General features: G+C 53.3%; 1 protein-coding gene across 1 annotated transcript; it reads left to right on the top strand.

Annotated features, from left to right (window-relative positions):
- Positions 1–9,220: 9,220 nt before the first annotated feature.
- TNFRSF13B (TNF receptor superfamily member 13B) lies at positions 9,221–23,680 on the top strand. The gene is made up of 4 exons (XM_059671636.1): positions 9,221–9,377; positions 13,448–13,693; positions 22,483–22,668; positions 23,055–23,680. Exons 1-4 carry the CDS (start codon positions 9,269–9,271, stop codon positions 23,306–23,308), a joined length of 795 nt encoding a protein of 264 aa, XP_059527619.1. The 5' UTR covers positions 9,221–9,268; the 3' UTR covers positions 23,309–23,680.
- The last annotated feature ends 1,494 nt before the right edge of the window (positions 23,681–25,174 follow it).

Here is a 25,174-nt window from a genome sequence, read left to right as displayed (position 1 = left end):
GGCTGCCGGGTCCCCCCCAAGACAGAATGCCCGCCTCCCGGTTCCGTGTTTCCACCTTAATCTGGCCGTGAGGATCTCGCCTGCTCGCACCTGTTACCGGGCCAAGCCCCGCCCACACGGCCGGAGGCCGGGGTCACCCCTCCTCTGCTCTCCGGCGTCAGAGTCGGGGCGGGAGGGGGGTCGGAGGGGGGGAGGGGGGTCGGAGGGGGGAGGGGGGAGGGGGGTCGGAGGGGGGGAGGGGGGAGGGGGGTGGGAGGGGGGCGGCCCAGGCCGCAGACAGGCGCGCGAGGCGTCTCCTTCCTCCCTGGATGCCCACGAGCTTCCTTCTCGGGCCTCTGTCCGCCGGCAAGGGGCGGTCCTGGGTTACCCCCTCTCCTGGGGCGGAGGACGGCTTTGGGCTCTGATGGAGGCCTGGGTGGTGCTGGAGTTGGGGGCAGGGGTGGCGTTCCTCTGGCCACTGGGGGTCAGCCATCTGGCCACAGGAGCAAGATGTCCCGCTGGACCCGCGGCTTCCAGAGGTGGGCAGGTTTGCAGCTCTCGGAGGCTGCCCTGTCCTGGCTCAGCCCCTGTCTCCTGGGGAATGGGGGGCGGGGGGGGGGGGCATCTCTCTCCCTCTCCCTCCCAAATAAGGGGGAGGCTGGGTGTCTTCCTTTTTTAGTTTGTTTGATTCTCTTGTTTTTTCAATTTGCTGGTTGAATAGATGGTCACGTGTTGGGAGACCAGAAACGATGATACGGTCTTCCCTCCGTGACCCCCAGCTGCCCGCTCTGGCTCCCCAAACAGCGAGACCGGCACCTAACTTACATGCCCTACGTTCACTTGTTTAAAGTGTACGATTCAGTTTTTTAAGAATATGACCATCACTATAATCTAATTTAAGAATATTTTCATCATCCTAAAAAGAAACCCTGTCACTCCTATGTCTTTCCACCCTAGGTTGCCACTAATCTACTTTTTATCTCTAAATATTTACCTACTTCAGTCATTTTAGAAAAATGCAATGTGGTGTTTTGTGACTGGCTTCTACTTAGCATGATGTTTTTGAGATTTATCGATGCTGTAGTGTGTAGCAGTACTTCATTTCTTTTTGTGGCCAAATAATATTCCATTTTATGGATATACCGCCCTTTCTAAAGTCCTCACCCAATGTATGTTTTTATTGATTTTAGGGAGAGGGAAAGGGAGAGAGAGAGAGAGAGAGAGAGAGATCAGTTGCCTCTCATACAGGCTGGACTGAGGATTGAACCCACAACCCTTTGGTGTATGGGATGATGCTCCAGCCGACTGAGCCACCCAGCCAGGGCTGGACAGACCACATTTTATCTATTCATTCATCATTGGAGGGCAGTTGGGCTGTTTCTACTTTTCCGTTGTTATGAGTCCTGCTGCTGTAAACACTCGTGTAGCGTCTGGGGGGGGGGGGGGGCGTGTTCTCACTTCTCTTGGGAGTGGAATTTTTGGGTCACATGGCAAGTCTGTGTTTAAATTTTGAGGAATTGCCACACGGCTTCCCAGGTGACGGCACTGTTTTATCATCTCACTGAACACACGAGGCGCCCCTTCCTCGGTCCTCGCCAGTCCTCGGCACTGTCTCTTGTCCGTGGTAGCCAGCCCCGTCGGTATTCCGTGGTTTTAATTGGTATTTCCCTAATGAAAACGGTGCCGAGCACCTTTCACGTGCTTACGAGCCATTCACATGTCTTCTTGGAAAAAATGTTTATTTAGCTCCGTCACCCATTTTTAAATTGGGTCATTTATTACCAAACACCAGGGGTCCCGCTTGGCTCCATGGGAAAGGAGACCTGGCTGCCTTAGGAAGCTTCCTTTACTCCCAGCCTCTCCGGGAGAGGGATTCACACCCACAGCCCTGCCTGCGGGAAGGGGCTCAGCCGGCTCACCTGCACTGTGTGGTCATTGCTCGTTGATTTCTTGTTTGCAGTTGGTTGGGTTCCTGTCAAGCTTCTGTTCACAGCTGGTCTGCAAACTACTGCATGTTAACCTTCAGCAAGAATAGCGTTTAGTGAGAATGGCCCAGACCTCGAGGCCCGTCTGTCTAACAGTCCCCCTGAGATCGTACAGTCCTCACTCTTGCGGGAAGGGGATGAGGTCGCACTTCTGTTTTTCAGTTTTCAGCGAAGGCTAGTATTTTGTTTTAAAATCTGTACTGTTGAGTATATTACAGATGTCCCTCTTCTCTCACACCCCTGGCCCCCACCACAGGCCCTCACCACCCTATTGTCTGTGTCCATAGGTGATCATATATACATAGAAGACCTTTGGTTAATCTCTTCCCACCCCCTCTCCCTCCTTGCTCTGAGATTTGTCAGTCTGTTCCATGTTCCCATGCCTCTGGTTCTATCTTATTTATCAGTTTATTTTGTTCATTAGATTCCTTCTTCGTTTATTTTATTCTTTAGATTCCACGCCTCCGCCCCTCCTACTGTTTCCATGTGCCTCCTTCTTTGCTTCTCTGGTTGTGGGATTTCCATTCAGCCAGAGTTCAGGCGGTTCTGGGTGAGGGTTGTTCTGTATTTTAGTTGTAATTTCGATGTGGTTGTGGGGGCGGCGAGTACAGGCGTTCACCTATGCCGCCATGTTAGTTCTGCTTTGAGGGTCACACGTGTGTAACAGCTCCTGCTGCACTTGGGTGGGGTATGCCTTGAGTGAGAGGCGTGAGGTTCTGGCTGCCTGACTTCTGGGAGTCTTGGGGTCCCCTGGGTTCTGGGCTCCTGAGAACAGGAGCGTGCAGAGAGAGCACGGCTCTGACAGGAGCCAGGAGCCATAAGAGGGGAGGCAGAAGCAGGGAAGAAGCAGGGAGCCCGAGACGCTGCCCTCGAAAACTCTCACTGGTGGGACCTCATGAGCCAGGAGGCCAGAGTGACCGCCTCCCTGAGGACAGAGATGCCGGCACGGGAGAGAGGAGGCGCTGTCCTAGTTGAGCCTCTTCCCATGTGACCCAGGACACCAGCCTGATTTTTGTTCAGGACGCAGAGAGCGAGCTTCCGGGTCTATCGCGCTCCAGGCCTTTGGAGGACAGGCGGGATCTGGGCTGGTAGTGGCTCTGCAGAAAGGGGGGCCCTGGACGAAGCACAGCAGCCCCAGAGGGGAGGGGACCCCAGCTGGGACAGTGCTGCACAGTGGCCAGCCAGTGTCCCGCGGTTTCTCGGGCACAGGGATGCTCCCCTGTGGCGAGCAGAGAGCTGCACCTCCTATGGCACGTTGGCCTGGGGGGAGGGCAGCACGGGAGTCAGTCCTGACCCCGCTCTTCGCATCTGCTCGCCTGGGACAGTGCCCCACAGAGAAGGCCTGTGACGGCAGGAGGCACCCCCGGGAGCACAGCTGTGTGTGTGTGAGCGTGTGAGCATGTGTGTGTGTGAGTGTGTGTGTGTGAGCATGTGTGTGTGAGTGTATGTGTGTGTGTATTGTGTGTGAGCATGTGTGTGTGAGTGTGTGAGAGAGAGAGAGCGAACACACGTACACTTACACTTAGGAGGAGGGTGAGGTCAAACAGGTGAGGCCACGCTGTCCAGGCCACACAGCACAAGGCCCTCTGTGACAGACGCCCTGTGGGACACCAGCCCCAGCTCGCCCGCTGCCCAGCTGCAGCTCAGACCTGAAGCCCTTCGGAAAGCCGGGGCCCAGCGAGGAAGCCCACCCGCGCGGCCCCTCTTGGTCCCCCAGCCACTGCCAGGGGCGCTGGGACGGGCCTTGCGCTGAGCAGCTCCCCGAGTCTCCACAACCCACAGGCTCCCTCGTTCACCGCCGCTCCTCCAGCCCTTGTGCCCACGTTGGAAACACTGGGAGCCCAAGACGGACCGTGAGGACAGGAAATGGCGAGGGCGCAGGGTGTGATGAAAGGAGCGGGAGGTGAGGAGAGTCAGCCATGCCCCAGGGGCTGCTCACGGGAGGTGCCTGGTGTAACCGCGGCCCCCTGCCACCGTGCAGGCCCCACCTGCCAGAGGAAGGCCCGGGGGTGTGGCCTCCTCCAGCTCCCACCTCCGGGCAGTGTCTGCCCCTGAACCTGGCCTGCGCCCCTACGGGATCCAACCGTGACCTCCTGGCTCATAGGTTCAGGCCCTTCTGCTTTCTTACAGTGTTTCTTTCTTTATTATGTAAAAGCACTTACACAGTCATAGGTTACACCTTTCCCCCTCTTTGTAGGAAGGAAGGGAGGAAGGAGGGAGGAGGGAGGGAGGGAGGGAGGGAGGGGGGAAGGAGGGAGAGAGAGAGAGAGAGAGAGAGAGAGAGAGAGAGAGAAGGAGCTATGAACCATGCTGTTATAACAATACCTTGTTTTGTTTTTGCTTTCTTTCTACTTACTATATCTTAGAGTTCTTTCCATAGTAATATATAAAGAGCCTTCTTATTCCTTTTTTTAAAAAAAATCTTCACCTAAGGATATGTTTTTTATTGATTTTTAAAGAGAGAGGAAGGGGTAGAGAGAGAGAGAGAGAGAGAGAGAGAGAGAGAAAGAAAGAAACATTGATCGGTTGCCTCCAGTATGTGCCCGACTGGGAATCGAACCCAGAACCTAGCTTTGTGCTGTGACCTAGAATCAAACCTGCAACCTTTCGGTGGACGGGATGACCTCCAGCCACTGACCGCCGGCCAGGCCTCCCCTCCCCAGCTGCGGAGCGCCCATGCGTGAGCTTCCTGCCATCTCCTCATCAGCCCCACTGACGGGCGTGGGGCTATTTCCAACCGCGCGCTTCACCAGTGTTTCTGCGATGACTATCATGTGCGCTGGGTGAGCCCAGCACTGAACCCCGTGTTCCTGGTGAATCCAGCAGGAACGGTGGCCAGTGCTGCCCAGTGGCCTTCCTGGGGCCCCGCTTCCTCTCCTTCCAGGACGAATGAGGCCTGTCAGTGTCGCGGCCGATGGGGTGGTTAACTTCCGCCTGTGTAGCGCTCTCCTGGGGGAGGGCACCGGTAGGGTCCAGTCCCGGCATCTTCGCTGGCCTTCTTGTCTGTCGGTCCAGGGCCGCTGCCCGATTCTCTGTGGGCAGCTGGTCTCTCCCTCCTGTTCGGCGTTCAGCTCTGAGTGCAAATGTCTTGTTCCCGCTGTTCATTTCTCTGGGCTTTCTCTAAGGTGTTGTACCTCAGGCAGAAGTTTTTTGCGTCTATTTCATCAATCTTTTCTTTTATAGATTTTGGATTTTGTGTCATAAGTAACTTTATCCTTTTTTCATGTGGCAGTCTACCGGCTGTTTGTAAGTAGGAGGCAGTTACTTTCTGTGCTGGTTTCCGGCCCTCTGTCCGTATCGAGAACCCTGTCCCCTAAGTTTTGAAAGCAGAAGCCAGGCCCAGCTAGTGTGGCTCAGTGATAGACCGTCAGCCCACCGACTGAAGGGTCCCGGGTTCGATTCCGGTCAAGGGCTTGCACCACCATTGCAGGCTCCATCCCTGGCCCAGGTTGGCGTGCGCAGGAGGCAACCAATCGATGTGTCTCTATTACATCAATGCCTCTCTCTCTCTCTCTCTCTCTCTCTCTCTCTCTCTCTCTCTCTCTCTGTCTCCCCCCCGCCACCCCCCCCCCCCCCTTCCACTCTCTCTGGAAATCAATGGAAAAATATCCTCAGGTGAGGATTAACGAAAACGAAAGCAGAAGCCAAGATTTCTGCCCCGCCCCTCCAGGACACCCCCCCTTAGTTCTGTGTGAATACAGGAATGTGAGCTGGGAGGGAGCAGAATAAAACGCCAATGTCACCCCCGCCACCGCACACGGCGCCAGGACCACGGCTGCTTCCGTCCGGTCTCCCCGAGGACCGCGGTGTGCCAGGCGCTCGGCCACCGGTGAGCCTGGGCCCAGGACCGGCTCTGCGTCTGGTGCGGGGAGGCTGGGTTCAGAGATGCGTGAGACCACGGAAGGAGGCAGAAGGGCTCCACCCTCAGATACCAAATTATAAAACAGGAAACGCCACGGGTCGAGGGTCTCAGGCCCCACAACCACCCAGAAAGGCCTGGGAGGCAGCTCAGGGGAGAGCAGCCGACACGCGGTGTGGGGACCCGTGTCTGGAAGATTCTGGTGCTTGAGCTCCAAGCGGAGGTCAGAGGTCATCCCCATGGTTCTAAGTGATGGCTTCACCTACATCGGAGTCACACCCACCGGCTGGCAACCACGTCTCGGCTGGTGGCAGCTCAGGTGCACGCTCGTCCTTGAGAGCCGTTCTCTGCGAAGGCTTCTGGCCAGGCAGCCCCCCAGGAGGTGGTGGTGCGAGGCGGGCCTTCCCCACGTCCGCACCGGCTGCCACTGAACCGTGGAATCACACCCGGCAGGAAACTGAGAAAGTGACTTGACTGGTTCTCCCAAGACCTGGTTTAGTTCTGACTGTAGATCTGGCAGGAGGCGGGGGGGGCGGGGGGTGGGGGCGGTGGCACCACCCCGAGGGTCTCTGGAAGTCCACCTGGGCCTGGTGGGGGCTGGCAGGGGCAGGGCTCAGAGCTATTTTCAATATTTCAAAAAAGCCTGGAGAGAAACCATATATAACCAGCTGAAACGAAAAGCCACCTTCTTCTCTTCCTTCTTCTTCCCCACCCTTCCCTTCCCCTCCTCTCCCTTCTCTTCCCCCTCCCCCCCCTTCTCTCCCCCCCACCCCCACCCCAACCTCTTCTTTCCGCCTCCTCCTCCTCCTTCCTTACAATGAATAAACCAAGGCTGTACACGGCCATTGTCAATCTCTTGTTCTCACTCGGTTTGTGAAAAGACTGGGTGAGCACTCCCTCCGGCCTGGAAGCGCTTTGAATTTGGAAGCTAATATCCCTTACGTCTGTTTTCTCAGAATTCCCATTAGTCAACCTTTGGACCTCTTGAAATTATTCCATAGCTTTTTAAATCTTTTCTCCCCCCGTTTACAGGGAAATTTCTTCAATTACATCTTCCAATCCTGATGTTTATTCTGAGCATCATATTTTTCAATGCCTAGTAATTCTTATTTTTTCTGTGCATATTCTTCTGTTGAAACAGTATCCCGTCCTTTTCCCGAATGTGAGGTTCCCGTGTCTCCCTAAGGACGCCGTTGTCGCTCTGCAGTTCTCCTCGCGTCCCTCGCGCCGGCCGCCCGGGTCTGCGACTCCAGCTCCTGCTCCTCCAGGAAGGGGCGCTGGGGCTGGTGACCTTGGCTCATCCCCGGGCGGAGGGCGGCATGACCGTCCCGGGGAGCTCTGGGTGGGCGACGGGTGGGCAAGGCCACGGCCTGCCGGGGAACGAGAACTGAGAAGACTTGTCCGGGGCTTGGCCTCCCGTTGCCACGCTCAGAGGAGCTTGGTGCCTCCCGGGCCAGAAACTCCTGGGCTCTGTGGCTCCAATCAGTGTCCTCCCTCCCTCCTGTGGGCATCGGAGGAGAGAGGGGCCGCAGCGCTGTGTCCAGGCCGTCGTTTTACTTAACGATGGTCCCCGCGCGCAAAGGCTGGGCCCCGGCCGCTCAGATCGACCTGGGGGAGCATGAGGCGCGTTCTTTAATGGAGAGATGAGTGGCATGAGATAGTGTGAGAGAGAGACCACATTCACTCAACTGTTACTATACTGCATCGTTATAATAGTTCTATTTTATTAGCTATTGCGTTAACCTCTCACTGTGCCCAATGGATAAGTTAAACACTTATCACAGGGGTGCGTGTGTAGGAAAACCGGTAACATGGGGCTGGTGCTCTCCGGAGTCTCAGGCGTCCACGGAGGCTCTGGGAATGTGTCCCCCACAGGAAAAGGGGGGCCTCCGCATACACAAGGACCAGTTCACAAAGCTACGCTTTCATGTTACAGCACACTGTGTGTCATAGCTCAGTGAAGAGGGAAATGAGGGAGCCGTCACTACTGAGAGCTGCTGTGTTAATCTCTCCGCTTCTTCCTGTGATGAGGGCCTGCTGTTTCTCAGGACCCAGCAGTGGGAAATTAGACAGAGACCCTGCCGGCACGATGCTCACAGTCAATGGGGCGAAAGCATGGAATAATCACACCCCTGCAGTGAGTGACAACTGAAGGGTAGATCCCTGTGCAGACGTGTCTCCCTGGGAGGGAGAGTCAGAAAGGCTGCTCCGAAGAAAGGAAACACAATCCAAAGGAGGAGGAGGGGGTACACCCGAGCGGAGGGCGAGGGTATCGCACGCGCAGCTCAGCATGTGCAAGGGTCCTGTGGTGGCCATGACCAGTGTGCTCAGTGGTTACAGTGTGACCCTAATCCTGTGAGCATGGGAGGTCGAGGGTTCAATTCCCAGTCAAGGGCACCTACCTGGGTTGCAGGTTCACTCCCTGGCCCCCATCAGGGCATGTGCGGGAGGCAACCAATCAATGTGTCTCTCTTACATCAATGTTTCTCTCTCTCTCTCTCTCTCTCTCTCTCTCTCTCTCTCCACCTCCCGTCCCTCCCTCCCTTCCACTCTCTCTTGGCCAATGGAAACGATATCCTCTGGTGAGGATTAACGACAACACACAGATCCCCTGGGAGGAGGAGGAATGGTACACTGAAAAGGGCAGATGCCCGGGCCCTGGCCATGGGACTCAGTTGGTTGGGCATTCTCCTGTGCACCAAGGTTGTGGGTTCGATTCCCTGTCAGGGCACATACCTAGAATGTGGGTTCAATCCGAAGTTGGGGCTCATGTAGGAGACAACCAATACCTCTCTTTCTCCTCCTTCCTCTCTCCCCTCCTTCCTCTCTCTCCTCCTTCCTCTCCCCTCCTTCCTCTCTCCTCCTTCCTCTCCCCTCCTTCCTCTCCCCTCCTTCCTCTCTCCCCTCCTTCCTCTCTCCCCTCCTTCCTCTCTCCTCCTTCCTCTCCCCTCCTTCCTCTCCCCTCCTTCCTCTCTCCCCTCCTTCCTCTCTTCCCTCCTTCCTCTCCCCTCCTTCCTCTCCCCTCCTTCCTCTCTCCCCTCCTTCCTCTCCCCTCCTTCCTCTCCCCTCCTTCCTCTCCCCTCCTTCCTCTCTCCTCCTTCCTCTCCCCTCCTCCCTCTCCCCTCCTTCCTCTCTCCCCTCCTTCCTCTCTCCTCCTTCCTCTCTCTTAAAAACAATTTAAATTAAAGAGGGCAGAGAGCAGTGTCAAGCAGGGCACAGCCTGATGCCTGGGAGGAGGCCAGCTGGGCTTTCCACGGGCCAGGAAACTCAGGCCCTGGGGCAAGGGGCTGCCCCAGGCCCGCAGCGATGGCAGCTGGGTTGAGCCAGTCTTGTCTGGTTCCCCTTCTGCTCACGGAGCAGAGCCTTGGTCCCGACCACCAGCTGGGTGCCCGCTGCCCACACGCTCCTGCCTCTTAGCCCCACAGGCCCTGCGGACGGGGCGACCATGAAGCCGTGCCCCGAGGAGCGGTACTGGGACCCCCTGCTGAACGGCTGCGTCTCCTGCAGACCCATCTGCAGCCATCAGGTTCCACGGACCTGCACCGCCTTCTGCAGTGAGTTCTGGGCCTGAGCCGAGGGGGTGGTGGGACCCCTCTCCTCCGGCCAGCAGCCCCTCCAGCCCCGCTGCACTGGGTGCCTGACAGGCTTGGTGAGGATTTCATGTGACACCCTTCACGTCCGTCTGCTCTGTGCACCGGCCTCTGCAGTTTCCTGAACGTGCTGGGTCCTTTCCTGCCTCGGCCTTTGCACATGTTGCATCTTCTGCATGAAAAGCCTTTCTCTGTCTCCCTCCTGTGGCTCCCTCCTACCGGCCTGCAGGGCTCAGCCCAGTGGCAGGGTCTGCTCTGACTGCCCATGGGAATCAGGCTCCCTGTCCTTCTCTGGTCTCCCTTTCCTTTGAAAGTTTCGTTATAGAAATGGTCACACACAGAGAGGAGGCACAGCACTAGCAAACCATCAGCCGCTCTCAATGGCTGCCTTTCATTCCCCAAACAATTGTTTACTTCTGTATTTTATATCACTTACCTGTAAATACTAGAGCAGTGATGGCGAACCTCCTATGACACGCGTGTCAGAGGTGACACGCAAACTCATTTTTTTTTGTTGATTTTTCTTTGTTAAATGGTATTTAAATATATAAAATACATATCAAAAATATAAATCTTTGTTTTACTACGGTTGCAAAGATCAAAAAATTTTTATATGTGACACGGCACCAGAGTTAAGTTAGGGTTTTTCAAAATGCTGACACGCCGAGCTCAAAAGGTTCGCCATCACTGGCCTAGAGCATGAATCCCTAACATATAGATAGGCCTCTAAAATAGAACCTCAGGCCTGGCTGGTTTGGCTCCGTGGATAGAGTGTCGGCCTGTGGACTGAAGGGTCCTGGGTTCAATTCTGGTCAAGGGCACGTGCCTGGTTGTGGGCTCAACCCCCAGTGGGGGGCGTGCAGGAGGCAGTGGATCAATGATTCTCATCATTGATGTTTCTATCTCCCTCTCCTTCTCCCTTCCTCTCTGATATCAATAAAAATATATTAAAAAATAATATCCTCTATATAAAAGACTAAGCAACCATCAGACCAGCTGGTAGGTATGATGCACAGTGACCACCAGGGGGCAGACACTCAGCACAGGAGTGGTTCTCGGGTGACACACCCTGGAACCAGAGAGGAGGGAGCCCGATTCTGGTGCATCACCTGAGAACTGCCCTCTCACAACCCAGGACCCCCTGGGGGATGTCAGAGCCAGTTTCAGCCCGATGCGGCCAGGCCGAGGAACCCCACCTGCCAGAGGGACCCCGCTCACCCCGAAGATGTCCTCAGGTGCAGCCGGCCAGGGAGGGGCCACGGGAGGTTGGCCCCAGGGTGTGTCCAGCCCCACTGGCCACCTTTTAATTAATTTCCTTTCAATGTGCACAAATCAGTGCACCTGGCACTAGTAAATAAATAAAATAGAGCCTCAGTTTCTTATCACCCCCAGCAATAATCCCTTAATGTTGTCTTTACTCAGCCATATTCAGTTTTCTCTGGTTGTCTTGACAAATGCATTTTGCTTGCTGTTCTTTTTCATAACTTGCTCTTTTCCGTAACCGAACTTATCACAATTTGTATTATGTTCTTTTATGTGGATTTGTTTCCTGTCTGTTTCAACCTCCAGGCTGTGAGCTCCTTTCCTTGGTTGAACTTAGCACAGTGCCTGACACATAGTAAGTGCTTCATAAATACTTGTTGAGTGGAGCTCAGAGAGGCTTAGTGACTTGCCCAGATCACACAGCATAATAGTGGGAAAGCCAGGAAGTGAGCCCGAACCCTCTGACTCTGAAACCAGGACTGCTAACCACTGTCCGTTAATCACGTAGAACGTTCGTCCTGTTGTGTGTGAGTATTCACGGAGCTATCCAGCCCCTTTAAAATACAGGCTTCACGTGACCCACAGCAGGCCATCATCTCATGGAGAAATGACTACATTTTAAGGCACAAAGAGAAAGTGCCAGAAAATGCCACATTTGGGAGAAACCAGCTCGGCTGAGGGGGGGGGGGGGGGCCAGGGACGTGTTCTTGGAGGAAGTGCCCCCTGAAATGGGTTGTTAAGAGTTTGTAGATGTGAAAGTCAGAGGAGGGGGAACGGGGCTCCTGGGCGGAGCACATGTGGGGGCAAAGGCACATGGGAAGCACCACGGGGAAGACTAGGCCCCGGCGGAGGCTGGGGGGTCAGGCATGAGGGCTGGTGGTGCCGGAGCTCGGGCACCACTGCATCAGCCACACCAGGTCCCTGAGAGAGAAGGGGAGGTCACTGCGCCCCAGAAATTGCCGGCGGGCTGACTCCGTGTCCCGAGTGCGGCGCAGTGCCCCGGGCCGAGCCGTGGGGCCGGGACTCTCAGGCCGCCTGAGCCTCCGTGGGACCCAGTGGCCCACCTGCCTGGCCTTTCCTTTCCTCTGTCAGGCTGAAGCGCAGATGATTATCCTGCCTGACCCTCCCATTAGCGGAGCACGTGTCCGCCGCATTCAAATCCTGGCAGCAGCCTTGAAAAGTCAGTATCACCACCATTCCTCTCGGAAATGGGGAGCTGAGGCAGGCGTGGTTAAGACCCCACAACCTGCCAGCAGTGGAGCTTGGCCTGAGGTCTGCGCCGTCTTGGCCGCCTCCGGATGTGCCCTCAGACCCTCCTGTGGGCGCGGCTGCCCAGACAGGCCCTCCCGCAGCGACAGCGGGGCTGCGGGCAGTGGAGGCCTCTGCGTGGTGAGCAGGCTTCCGCTGGGCCTCTGCCCTGCGCCTCCCTGCCGGCCCCTGTGGCTCCCAGGCATCGTCCGGACAGAAGACCCGCCCCTGCACCCTCACCCGCCCCTGCACCCTCACCCGCCCCTGCACCCACAGCCGCCCCTGCACCCACAGCCGCCCCTGCACCCACAGCCGCCCCTGCACCTACAGCCGCCCCTGCACCTACAGCCGCCCCTGCACTCACAGCCGCCCCTGCACCTACAGCCGCCCCTGCACTCACAGCCGCTATCTGAGCAGCGCTCACTGCCACAGACTCACCACTTCACATCGGAGCGGCACCTGAGCTCCGGCTCAGCAGCTTCTCCCATCCCCCCTGCCCAGCACCCTGCCCAGCACCCTGCTCAGCACCCTGCCCAGCACCCTGCTGCTCTCTGTAGCTCACACGGTAACCGCCCCCTAACTCCTCTCCCAGCGCACAGGCTGGGAGCATGGTGGCCACACGAGCTGTCTGTGAGCTCTCGGCCTCACATCGGAGCGGCACCAGCTCTCAGCTCCGGCTGAGCTCTCCTGTCTCCTGCACGCGGGAGCTACATCCTCTGTGCTGCCACCTCTCTTCTGAGCGCTCTCGCCTCTGCCGTGCCGCACACTGGCCCTAACTACACACTGGCGATACCCCTGACACAGAGAGGCCAGCTGCCCACAGGGACGCCCCCCATGTCGGCCGCCCAGGGCACAGCGTCCCTGTGTCCTTGCACCCGTTCCTGGGGTCTTGGCTTTGGACACCCGATAAGGCTCATGCTCAGAGCGGCCTGGGCCACCTGGGTATTGACAACAAGGCCTCGGTGCTCCCATTGGCCTTGACTGTCCGGGGACCCTGGCGCGGTTCCCACAGGCCTGAAAAATGCAAGTAAAAACTTTAATGACTACAACGCATATAACTATGTAATTATGTGTATACAATCTTTAAATTAGAATTTTTAAAAGAATAAAGTCACACATATGTACAGAACCTAAAAACAGACAAACAAACAAACAAACAAATAAATAATGTGATGGTAGGACATTCCCCCCCAAAACGCAAAAACTTTAGTGACAATTTTAAGAGATACCTGAAAATCCTTATGTGTGTAGAAACTAGAGAGTGCATTCTAAACAACCTTTAGGGACAGAAGAACAACGAGAAGCAGGAACATGTAAAACGGGTATGAAAGCACGCCGTCTCCATGGGTGTGGTCTGGCTGGAACGGCGCCGAGAGTGCTGTCGGAGGAGGACCGGTCGCAGGTCGCGTGGAAGGGCTCTGGGGAGTTAGATTGTGATGTTTTTACCTTTGATGCCCTTTGAGGCCCGACCCCAGTCCCCACAGTCTCCGCCCCCCGGTGGCATCACTGTTTCTGTCGCCCAGAGTCGCTGAGCTGCCACAAGGAGCAGGGCTGGTACTATGACCAGCTCCTGCGGGGCTGCATCAGCTGCGCCCCCATCTGCGGACATCACCCCGCGCCCTGCGCGCACTTCTGCGAGAGCTTCCTCAGGAGCCGCGCGGCCCTCCGCCCAGCGGCCAGGAGGCCGAGGCCCGGGCAGGCCGAGACCGGAGCAGCCGCCGCGGGGAGGTACCAGGGGTCCGAGCACAGAGGCCTGGAGGCAGGTCCAGGTAAGCCGCCCGCCCGCCCGGGTCCTGAGTGAGTGGGGGGCCGGGCACTGGACTGACGAAGGAGGGTCTTCCAGGGGGAGGGCAGAGGTCCAGGCAGATGAACAGAGGTCATCACAGGAGGAAAAGGGAGAACAAGGACGTACCAGAAGCCCACGGGCAGGAAGGAAGCAGCAGCAGAAGAGACCGCCGTCGGAGGCTTTCCTAATTTCAAAACAGTGACTGTGGGCTTCCAGCCTCACACCCCGCAGCGGCCAGTGCAGCGGCCAGGCGGCCGCGTCCCCATGCAGTGCCCCCAGCCAGTCCAGTGGCCACAGGACCCGGGTCTAGTTGCTGCAATGCACTGGCACACGCCCACGCTGTGCCACAGCCCGGAGTGCGTTCTCGCTGGAAATGTGTGCCTCTCCGTCCCTTCCCCTCACTCAGGCCCCTCGCCCCTCCCCTCGGGCAGCCATCAACGTGTTCTCCGTATCCACGAGTTTGTTTCTGTTTTGTTTGTCCATTTGTTTTGTTTTTAGATCCCACATGTAGGTGAACCACACAGTATTTGTTTTGACATTTCACTGAGCAGAGCACTAGGTCCGTCCATGGTGCTGCAAATGGCGAGATCCCCTCTTTGTCTGGCTTCGGGGTGTTCCACTTATGGGGTCCCATCAGCCCATCGTCTCTGCTGCAGGCCCAGGCTGCTTCCCTGGGGTGGCCATTGCAAACTGCACCCTCACCACTCTATTCCATGCTTCCATGTCTCTGGATCCACTCCGTTCATTAGTTTATTTTGTTAATTAGATTTCACATATGAGTGAGATCGTGTGATACTTGTCTTTCTCTGACTGACTTATTTCACTGAGCACAGTGGTCGGCAAACTCATTAGTCAACAGAGCCAAATATCAACAGTACAACGATTGAAATTTCTTTTGAGAGCCAAATTTTTTAAACTTAAACTATATAGGTAGGTACATTTTTATTAACTTAATTAGGGTACACCTAAGGCTTAGGAAGAGCCACACTCAAGGGGCCAAAGAGCCGCATGTGGCTCGCGAGCCGCAGTTTGCCCACCACGGACTTAGTATGATACTCTCCAGGTCCCTCCATGCTGTCTTGAAGGGTAACAGATCCTTCTTTTTTACAGCTGCATAGTATCCCATGGTGTAAATGTGCACAGCTTTTATATCCACTCATCTGCTGATGGTCACTTGGCTGTTCCCAGATCTTAGCTACTGTAAATTGTGCTTCTATGAACATAGGGGTGCATACATTCTTTCTGATTGATGTTTCGGGTTTCTTAGGATATATTCCTAAAAGTGGAATCCTTGGGTCAAATGGCAGTTCCATATTTAATTTTTTGAGGAAACTCCATACTGTCTTCCACAGTGGCTGCACCAGTCTGCATTCCCACCAGCAGTGCACTAGGGTTCCCTTTTCTCCACATCCTCACCAGCACTTGTCATTTGTGGATTTGTTGATGGTAGCCATTCTGACAGGTGTGAGGTGATACCTCAGTGTCGTTTTAATTTGCATCTCTCTGATGATCAGTGACTTTGAGCATTTTCTCACATGTCCCTTGGCCATCTGTATGCCCACCTTGGAGAAGTATCTATTTAGGTCCTTTGTCCATTTTTAAATTGGATTGTTTGTCTTTCTTTTGTTAAGTTGCATGAGTTCCTTATATATTTTGGATATTAACCCTTTATCAGATGTCATTGCCAAATGTGTTCTCCCATACGGTGGGCTCCCTTTTCACTTTGTTGATGGTTTCTTTTGCTGTGCAGAAGCTTTTTATTTTGGTGTAGTCCCATTTGTTTATTTTCTCCTTAGTTTCCTTTGCCCTAGGACAGTGATGGCGAACCTTTTGAGCTCGGCGTGTCAGCATTTTGAAAAACCCTAACTTAACTCTGGAGCCGTGTCACATATAGAAATTTTTTGATATTTGCAACCATAGTAAAACAAAGATTTATATTTTTGATATTTATTTAACATATTTAAATGCCATTTAACAAAGAAAAATCAACCAAAAAAATGAGTTCGCGTGTCACCTCTGACACGCGTGTCATAGGTTCGCCATCACTGCCCTAGGAGATGTATCCATAAACATACTGCCATGAGAGATGTCTGAGATTTTGCTGCCTATGTTTTCTTATAGGATTTTCATGGTTTACCGGCTTACATGTAGGTATTTTTCCATTTTGAGTTTAATCTTGTGTGTGGTGTAAGTTGGTGGTCTAGTTTCATTTTTTTTTTTTTGCATGTATCTGTCCAATTTTCCCAACACCATTTATTGAATAAACTGTCTTGATTTCACTATATTCTCTTGCCTCCTTTGTCAAATATTAATTGAGTGTAATGGCGTGGGTCGATTTCTGGGGTCTCTGTTCTGTTCCATTGATATGTATGCCTGTTCTTGTGCCAGTACCAGGCTGTTTTGATTACGGTGGCTTTGTAGTATAACTTGATACCCGGTATTATGATTTCTCTAACTTTGTTCTTTCTCCAGATTGCTGCAACTATTCGGGGTCCTTTTTGGTCCCATATAAATTTTTGGAGTATTTGTTCTAGCACTGTGAAATATGCTGTTGGTATTTTAATAGGAATTGCATTGAATCTGTCAATTGCCTTGGGTAATTTTAATGGTGCTGATGCTACCAATCCATGAACATGGAAGATTCTTCCACTTGTTTATATCTTCTTCTAGCTCTTTTTTGAATGTCCTGTAGTTTTCCGAATACAAGTCTTTTACCTCCTTGGTTAAGTTTATTCCTAAGTATCTTAATTTTTTTTGTTGGAATGGTAAATGGGATTGTTTTTTAGTTTCTCTTTCTGAGAATTCATTATCTATATTGATAAAAACCCAGTGGCCCTAATGCTGTAATGACCAAAGACCAGTCACCAGGAGGCTGCGTGTGCAGCGAGGCGAGTGCGGGTGGGCAGGGCCACATGATTTCGCACGGTGGGCCTCTAGTTGGTGTGTAAAAAAGCCATCAATTTCTGAGAGTTGATTTTGTATCCTACTACATTGCCAAATTCATTTATTAAATCTAATAGTTTTTTGGTAGAGTCTTTAGAGTTTTCTACATATAATATCATGTCATCTGTGAAAATGAGTGTTGTACTTCCTCCTTTCCAATTTGGATGCCTTTTATTTCTTCTTGTCTGATCACTGTGGCTAGGACTTACAGTACTGTGTCAAACAGGAGTGGTGAAAGCAGACATCCCTGTCTTGTTCCTGTTCTTATGGGAAATGGTTTTACATTTGCCCCTTGAGTATGATGTTGGCTGTAGATTGGTCATATGTGGCCTTTATCATGTTGAGATATGCTCCCTCTATTCCCACTTTGCTGAGAGTTTTTATCAAAAATGGGTGTTGGATTTTGCTGAATGCTTTTTCTGCATCCAATGATTATGTGATTTTGTCTTTCAATTTATGTTATGTATCACACTTATTGATTTGGGAATGTCATACCAGCCTTGCATTACTGAAATAAATCCCACTTGGTCATGGTGTATGAACTTTTTAATAAAGTGGTGGATCCATTTTGCCAATATTTTGTTGAGGATTTTAGCATCTATGTTCATCAGGGATGGCCTGTAATTCTCTTTCTTTGTAGTGTCTTTATCTGTTTTGGAATTAGGTTAATACTGGCCTCATTAAAAGAGCTTAGAAGTGTTCCTTCCTTTTGGATATTTTTTGGATAGTTTGAGGGGTATAGGTGTTAGTTCTTCTTTGAATGTTTGGTAAAACTCCACCGTGAAACTGTCTGAACTATGGCTTTTGTTTGCTGGAAGATTTTTTTTAGTACAGCTTCTATTTCATCAATTGTTATTGGCCTATTCAGGTTTTCTGATTCTTCCTGATTCAGTTTTTAGAGATTGTAATTTTCTACAAATTTTTCCATGTCATTCACATTGTCCAGCTTGTTGGCATATAGTTGTTCATTGTATTTTCTTACAGTACTTTGTATTTCTGTGGTGTCAGTGGTTACTTCACTTTCATTTCTGATTTTATTTATTTGTGCCCTCTCTCTTTGTTTCTTGAGGAGTCTGGCTAACGGTTCATCAATATTTTTTTTAAAATATATATTTTATTGATGTTTTACAGAGAGGAAGGGAAAGAGATAAAGAGTTAGAAACATCGATGAGAGAGAAACATCGATCAGCTGCCTCCTGCGCACCTCCTACTGGGGATGTGCACGCAACCCAGGTACATGCCCTTGACTGGAATTGAACCTGGGACCTTTCAGTCCGCAAGTCAACGCTCTATCTACTGAGCCAAACTGGTTATGGCACGGTTCATCAATCTTGTTTATCCCTTTTAACAAAAACAGCTCTTGGTTTCATTGATTTTTTTTGTATTGTCTTTTTAGTTTGTATGTCATTATTTCTGCTCTAATCTTTACTATTTCCTTCCTTCTACTACTCTGGGCTTTTCTTGTTTTTCTCTTTCTAGTTCTTTAAGGTGTAGGGTTAAATAGTTTATTATTGATTTGTCTTGTTTTTTGAGGTAGGTCTGTAGTGCTATGAACTTCCCTCTCAGGACTGCTTTTGTTGTGTCCCAGAGATTTTGGGTTGTTATGTGTTCATTTTCATTTGTTTCTAGGAAGTTTTTTTTATTTCTTTCTTGATCTCATTGGTAGCCCATTCATTGTTAATAACATGCTATTAGCTGCCATGTGTTTGAATGTTTTGGGGTGTTTTTACTGTAGTTGATTTCTAATTTCATTCCACTGTGATCTGAGAAGCTGATTTATATGATTTCAATCTTCTTGAACTTGTAGAGACTTGTTTTGTGTCCTAACATGTGGTCTATCTTTGTGAATGATCCATGTGCATGGGAGAAGAATGTATATTCTGCAGCTTTGGGTGAAATGTTCTATAAATGTCAATTAAATCAATCTGATCCAGTGTGTTCTTTAGAGTCACTGTCTCCTTGTTAATTTTTTGTCTGGAAGATCTATCCAGTGAAGTCAGGGAGGTGTTAGAGTTTCCTACTATGACTACATTGTTGTTGATCTCTCCGTTAAAGTCCTATAGAAGGGTATTTGTTTGTTTGTTTGTTTGTGGTACATTGAGGTGCTCCTATATCAGGTGCATGCATGTTTACCAGGGTTCTATTCTCTTGTTGGATCGATCCTTTTAGTAATGTGTAGTGACCTTTGTTGTCTATTGTGATGGCCTTCATTTTGAAGTCTTTTTTTTGTTGAATATGAGAATTGCTACTCCAGCTTTTTTTTCTTTCCCACTTGCATGGAATATTTTTTTTCCAACCCTTCACTCTCATGCTGTGTGTATCTTCTGTTCTGACTTGGGTCTCTTATAGACAGCATATAGATGGGTCATGTTTTTTTATCCCGTCATGTCTTTTGACTGGGGCCTTTAATCCATTTGTATTTAGGGTTATTATTGATAGGTACTTATTTATTGCCATTTTAATTCTGTATGCCTAGGTTTCTCTCTCTATTTCATCTCATTACAACAGTCCCTTTAGCATTTCTTATAATACTGGGTTGGTGGTGATGAACTCCTTTATCCTCTTTATGTCTGGGAAGCTCTTTATTTCACCATCTATTTAGAATGTTAGCCTTGCTGGATATAATAATCTTGGTCTCAGATCCTTGCTTTCGATTACCTGGAGTACTTCATGCCATTCCCTCTGGCCTGTAGAGTTTCTGATGAGTAATCAGGTGTCAGCCTTATGGGAGCTCCTTTGTAGGTTACAGTTTGCTTTACTCTTGCTGCCTTTAAGATTCTCTCTTTGGCCCTAGCTGGTTTAGTTCAATGCATAGAGTGCCGGCCTGCAAACTGAAGAGTCCCAGGTTCAATTCCGGTCAAGGGCATATGCCCAGGTTGTGGGCTCAGACTCCATTGGGGGGAGGGAGGTGCAGAAGGCAGCTGGTCCATGATTCTCTCTCATCATTGATGCTTCTATATCTCTCTCCCTCTCCTTTTCTCTCTGAAATCAATATATATATATATTTAGAAAAGATCCTCTCTTTGTCTTTAAGTTTTGGCATTTTAATTGTGCTGTGTCTGGGTGTGGGTCTATTTGGGTTCTTCTTGTTTGAGATTCTCTGTGCCTCCTAAACTTGTGTGACTTTTTCCTTTACCAGGTTAGAGAAGTTTCTGCCATTATTCCTTCTAACACTTTCTCTATTCCTTTCTCCCTTTCTGCCTCTTCTGGTACACCTGCTATTTGAATATTCTTACGTTTCACATTGTCCCACAGCTCCCTTAAGCTGTCCTGCTGTTTTTTAATTTTTTTTTTTATTTTTGGCTCTCTGATTGAGCACCCACTGCCATAGTGTGAGAATTGGTCTAGATGTTGGAAATCTTGCTGAAAACATGTGAACGCTCCCATGTTTACTGCAGTTTCTCCTTGACTGACATGGCAGTGCATTTGTACTTTGCAGCCATCTGGAGCGGGGCAGCCAGAACAATGTCTTCATTTTATTCCAGAAGCAAGTAGGCGGTAACAGATGGAGAGACCCGGGAGTGGGAATGTGTGTCACCTTGCCCTGCCCTGTGCCCTATGGACTTCCCTGGGCCCCTCTCCTCGCAGCGCCTCAGGCTCAGATCCGGATCACCAGTGCGCATGCCCTGGGGTCTTTGCTTCCCCTCCCCAGGGCCTCTCTAAGCTCTGGGCCCGAGGAGCAAACGTCCGCAGGCTGGAGGTGTGACCCATCATCCCATCTCAAGCTTGGTTCCCTCTGTGAACGTCAACTATGAAACTCCCGACACCAAGGAGCTGTGTCAGGAGGAGGGCAGTGCCCAGCTCACTGCCCTGTGTGGCCAGCTCAGTGCACTGGCCAGGGCTCCATCAGACCTGCTCCTGGTTGCAGCTCTGTGATTGGAAACCGTGCAACTTTGACCCTGGCTTTGTCACAAGCAAAATGGAGTGTAAAATGGTGCAGCTACTGTGGAAAACAGTCTGGCAGTTGCTTAAAAAATTAAACAGAGAGCCCTGGCCAGTGTGTTCAGTGGTTAGAGCATTGTCCCACACATCGAAAGGTCTCGGGTTCGATTCCTGGTCAGAGCAGGTGCCTGAGTTGCAGGTTAGATCCCTACCCTGGTCCAGGTCATGTGGGAGGCAACCAATCGATGTGTCTCTTACTTGAGTGTTTCTCCCTCTCTCCCACTTCTCCCTTTTATTCTCTCTAAAAAGCAATGGAAAAAAATATCCTCAGGTGAGGATTAAAAAAAAGAAAAAGTTGCTCTGCCAGGGTGGCCCAGTGGTTGAGCATCAGCCCATGAATCAGGAGATCACTGGTTTAATTCCTAGTCAGGGCACATGCCTGGGTTGCAGGCTTGATCCCCATGAGGGGGTGTGCAGGAGGCAGCCGATCGATGTTTCTCTCTCATCATTGATGTTTCTATCTCTCTATCCCTCTCCCTTTCTCTCTGAAATCAATAAATATTTTTTTACAAGTTAAACAGAGCTAACTATGACTCAGCAATTCCACTCCTAGGTATGTACTCCGAAGGAAGTTGAAAACATACATCCACACAAAACCTTGCACACAAATGTCCATAGCAGCACCATTCATCGCGACAGCAGGTAGAAACAACACACAGGTTCATCAGTGAGTGAACGGGTAAGCAACATGTGGCATGCCCATCACATGACGTGTTATCCAACCATGAAAAGGAGTGAAAACCTGACCCACACTACATAGATGAGCCTCAAAAACATGCCAAGTGAAGGAAGCCAGACACACAGGTCACCTGTAGTCTGTGATTCTATTCATAGACAATGTCTGAATGTGCAAGGCCACAGGGACAGAGATTTAAAAAAAAAGTTGCCCGGCCAGGGTGGCCCAGTGGTTGAGCATCAGCCCAGGAACCTGGAGGTCACTGGTTCAATTCCTGGTCAGGGCATGTGCTCGGGCAGAGCAGTCATTGCCAGGACCTGGGGCGGGCACTGACGGCTGGTGAGGACATTTGATGGAGCTGTGTGGTCCCTGCACAGTTTCATGGCTGTCCTACAAGCCTGCGGTGTGCACCTTGACCGGGGACCGATGGCATGTGGACTCCATCTGCGTTAAAGGGGGTGGCGAGTCCTCCTGGGAGCAGGGGGATGAAGGCAGATGCTGCAGGAAGTGCCTGCAGGCACCAGGCTGGGTGGGCCGCCCCCAGGATGAGCCTGTTACTTACACATTAAACCGACTCAGGCTCGTCTGTCCTGCTGGGGGGCATCAGGGGCTCCCCACTTCCAGGCCCCGGAAGAGCTTGGGATGGGGAGACATTTCAAGGGGAGGCTCTGGTCCTGGGCTGGGTCTTCCTGTGGCACCCAAACCAGACTCCAGGCCCTGAGAGGCAGTGGCCAGCGCCCCCTCCCAGGCCCTCCTGGCCTAGACCTGCTGTCCAGGCTCCTCCGCAGCCGCCCCAGCTCACCCCGCCCCGAGGCTTCTCCCGCAGAGGCCCAGGTCGGGACAGACAGACAGCCTTCCTAGACTGTCGTCCAGTCATCTGTCTATCATCCATCCGTCCACCTGGGCTCCGCCCCATGCTGCCTCCTCATGGCAAGTGGAGAGGCACAGGGCTGCTCCAGGTCCTGCACTGAGGTCCTGGAACGGGGAGAGGGCGGTGTCCTGCGGGGCCAGAGAGGCCCAGCGGTGGCAGCTGGGGCTCTGCCTCCCAGAGGGTTGGGGGGGGGGGCGGGGGGGGGCACGTAAGGCTTGCTTGACCCTAGTGTGGAAAAAGAGAGACTGTAGGGCAGGGCTGCTGGTCTCAAAGGGGGACACTTCGGAGAAGGGTCCTGGCAGGGAACCCCCTGAACTCAGGGCCGCCCGCTGTCTTGCAGCGCCCCCAGGGCTGCGGCTGAGCGCCGACCAGCGGGCCCTGGTCTACAGCGCGCTGGGCCTCTGCCTGGGCGCCATCCTCTGCGGCTTCCTCCTGGCCATGGTCTGCTTTCTCAAGAGGAGGGGGGGCCAGGCCTCCCGCCAGTGCCCCCCAGGGCTCTGCCCCACCCCAGCCGCGTCCTCCCAGGGTGAGCATGAGCGGGTGTTCGCCTCCCCTGCTGTGGGAAAGTGCAGCCACCCCGCCCAGGCACTGCCCTGCTCCTGAGCCCAGAGCACGGGGCCACCCCGGCCCTCCCTGGGGTGCGCCAAGGCAGGCTGGTGTGGGGGCAGCGGGTGGCGGGGCCGGGCTGCCGGGGGCCAGGGAAACCGGGAGAAGGTGGTCTTCCCAAGGGCCTGGGGCCTGGGCAGTGTCGGCCCAGGGGTGACAGCCGCCCCTGCGCAGGTCCCCGAGCAGAGGGAGCCGGCCACATGGACGGGCGCTGTGGGGCGCAGGGCGGCTTACCCAGAGGGCGGTCCCGGGCTGCAGGTGGGGGGAGGGCTGGGGCCAAGGCCAATGCCTTTTCCTTCCACACAGATCCCAGGATGGAAGCCGGCCCGCAGGAGCTGGAGCAGGAGCAGGAGCGCGTGGAGGCCTGCAGCTTCTGCTTCCCCCAGTGCAGGACGCCCGCCCAGGAGCGCGGGGGTGCACCTGGGCCCCCTGGCCCCATGCGTGCTGGGAGGTGCGGGCGCCTGGGCCCTACCATGGCGGAGCAGCCCTGCGCGGGGTCTCCCGACAGCAGCCTCCAGGCCGTCTGCTCCCCCACCCAGGAGGGGGGCCTGGCTGTGTGAAACCAGGAGGGGAGAGAGGAAGTGGTGAGGGAGAGATGGGGACAGAGAGGAAGCACTGGGGAGAGCAAGAGGAAGGGGCGAGAGGGCTGGGGGGAGAGGTGCCGGGCAGAGCCTGCACTGTCCTGACCCCAGGTCCCCACACCTGCCACAGCCCGGCGGGTGCGCAGTAGTTGAGCGCCCTCCCATGGGCCCAGGCGTCCTGGGTTCGATTCCCCGTCAGGGCGCCTGCCCAGGCTGTCCCTCCCCAGGAGGGGGCGTGAGGAGGCAGCAGGTGGATGTGGATGTGTCGCCCTCTCCCTTCCCCGCTATCCAGTCAATAAAGACGTACTGAGCACACCTGCGACAGGGTCCCCGCCGCCCTTCCTTCCACGGAACCTCTTGGCTCCTGTGTCGCTCACTTAGCGCGAGGCTTCCTGGGGGGACTCCGAATGGTCCTACCTCTCCAGCTGCCTGCCCTGGCTCCAGAGTCCACCCCAGCGAGGTCGCAGCCCCGGCTTCCCAGGATCCACACTGACTGTCCCCCAGGCCCGGGAGCACTGGCCGGCCTTGGGTGGGAAGCAGCGGGTACACCCTGTGGCCTCCCCCAGGAAGACGAGGCTGGGCCGCTTAGAGCTGTTTTCCCGAACAATTCCCCATCGCGCCTTGTCAGGAAGGGAACCAAGATCAGTGTGCGTGCGTGCACAGGGGGTGTGTGTGCACATGGGGTGTGTGTGCACATGGGGGGGGTGTGCACATGGGGTGTGTGTATGTATGTGCACATGGGGGGTGCACATGGCGTATGTGTGCACATGGGGTGTGTATGCACATGGGGTGTGTGTGCACATGGGGTGTGTGTGTGTATGTGCACATGGGGTGTGTGTGCACATGTGTGTATGTATGTGCACATGGGGGTGCACATGGCGTATGTGTGCACATGGGGTGTGTGTATGTATGTGCACATGGGGGTTGTGTGCACAGGGGCATGTGTGTGCACATGGGGTGGGGGGGCAGGGTGTGGGGGCAGGCAGGGGCAGGCAGGTTGAGTTCGGGGTATTCTCATTTGCACCCACCTTTGGCCATATCAAGCCACCAGCCTGCACTGTTAGTTGCCTAATATTTTTCTTGCCCTATCACACCTTTTCTTCTAGATCTACTTTAACCTCATGCCAAATGTCATGGACTCTGGTAGCAATAAGCAATTCACAGTTTTAGTGTTACCTATACTTTGTATTTTTATTAGCACTGAAGCCTGTATTTTAGTAGCATTGAAACCTTAAAATGCATAACTATTCTTAAAAGCATTTTCTCAGTAAGACAAATACCTGATTATGTAAATTAAAGCTACTTTTCCTGTGCCATCCAAAACGGCCTTGGCCACTTCCGCATCCCAGGTTCACATGGCACACGGGGAGGCGCACCCGCAGGGCCCACGGGCTGCGCGCTCCCGGGGCTGCCAGCACCACATGGGCGCTCAGAGCGCGGTCTCCCTGCCTCTGTGGAGCTGAGGAGCCTGCGATCCAGGAGCCGCAGGGCTGGCTCCCTCTACGCGGTGAGGGCGGGACCTGTCCACGCCTCGCTCCTAGGCCCACGGCTTCTCCCAGCCGGTCTGTGTCCAACGCATTTCTTTGTATAAGGACACCAGTCCTATTAGATGGTGCCCACCCCAGTGACCTCATTTTGACCTGGTCTCCCTGTAAAGACTCTGTCTCCAAATAAGGCCACGGTCTGAGCTCTGGGTTAGGACTTCAGCATGTGGATTTGGGGGGACACAGTTCACAGGCTAAGGCTGGTCTTCCTGTGGCCGCCAGCGCTCTCATGGACCGGCCGAGGGGAGTCCCGGTGCTGCGGGCAGTCAGGGTGCTGACTGCTCCATCTGGTCCGCATAGG

The sequence above is a fragment of the Myotis daubentonii genome, chromosome 16 (genome assembly GCF_963259705.1).
Source record: "Myotis daubentonii chromosome 16, mMyoDau2.1, whole genome shotgun sequence".
NCBI classification, from domain to species: domain Eukaryota; kingdom Metazoa; phylum Chordata; class Mammalia; order Chiroptera; family Vespertilionidae; genus Myotis; species Myotis daubentonii.
The sequence above is the reverse complement of the archived record's forward strand: the minus strand, read 5'-3'. Positions and strand labels throughout refer to the sequence as shown.

Coding starts and splice junctions, on each gene's coding strand:
- TNFRSF13B (XM_059671636.1), top strand. CDS start 9,269: ATGAAGCCGTGCCCCGAGGAGCGGTACTGGGACCCCCTGCTGAACGGC. Junction 9,378..13,447: donor GACCTGCACCGCCTTCTGCA/GTGAGTTCTGGG, acceptor TCTGTCGCCCAG/AGTCGCTGAGCTGCCACAAG. Junction 13,694..22,482: donor AGGCCTGGAGGCAGGTCCAG/GTAAGCCGCCCG, acceptor GCTGTCTTGCAG/CGCCCCCAGGGCTGCGGCTG.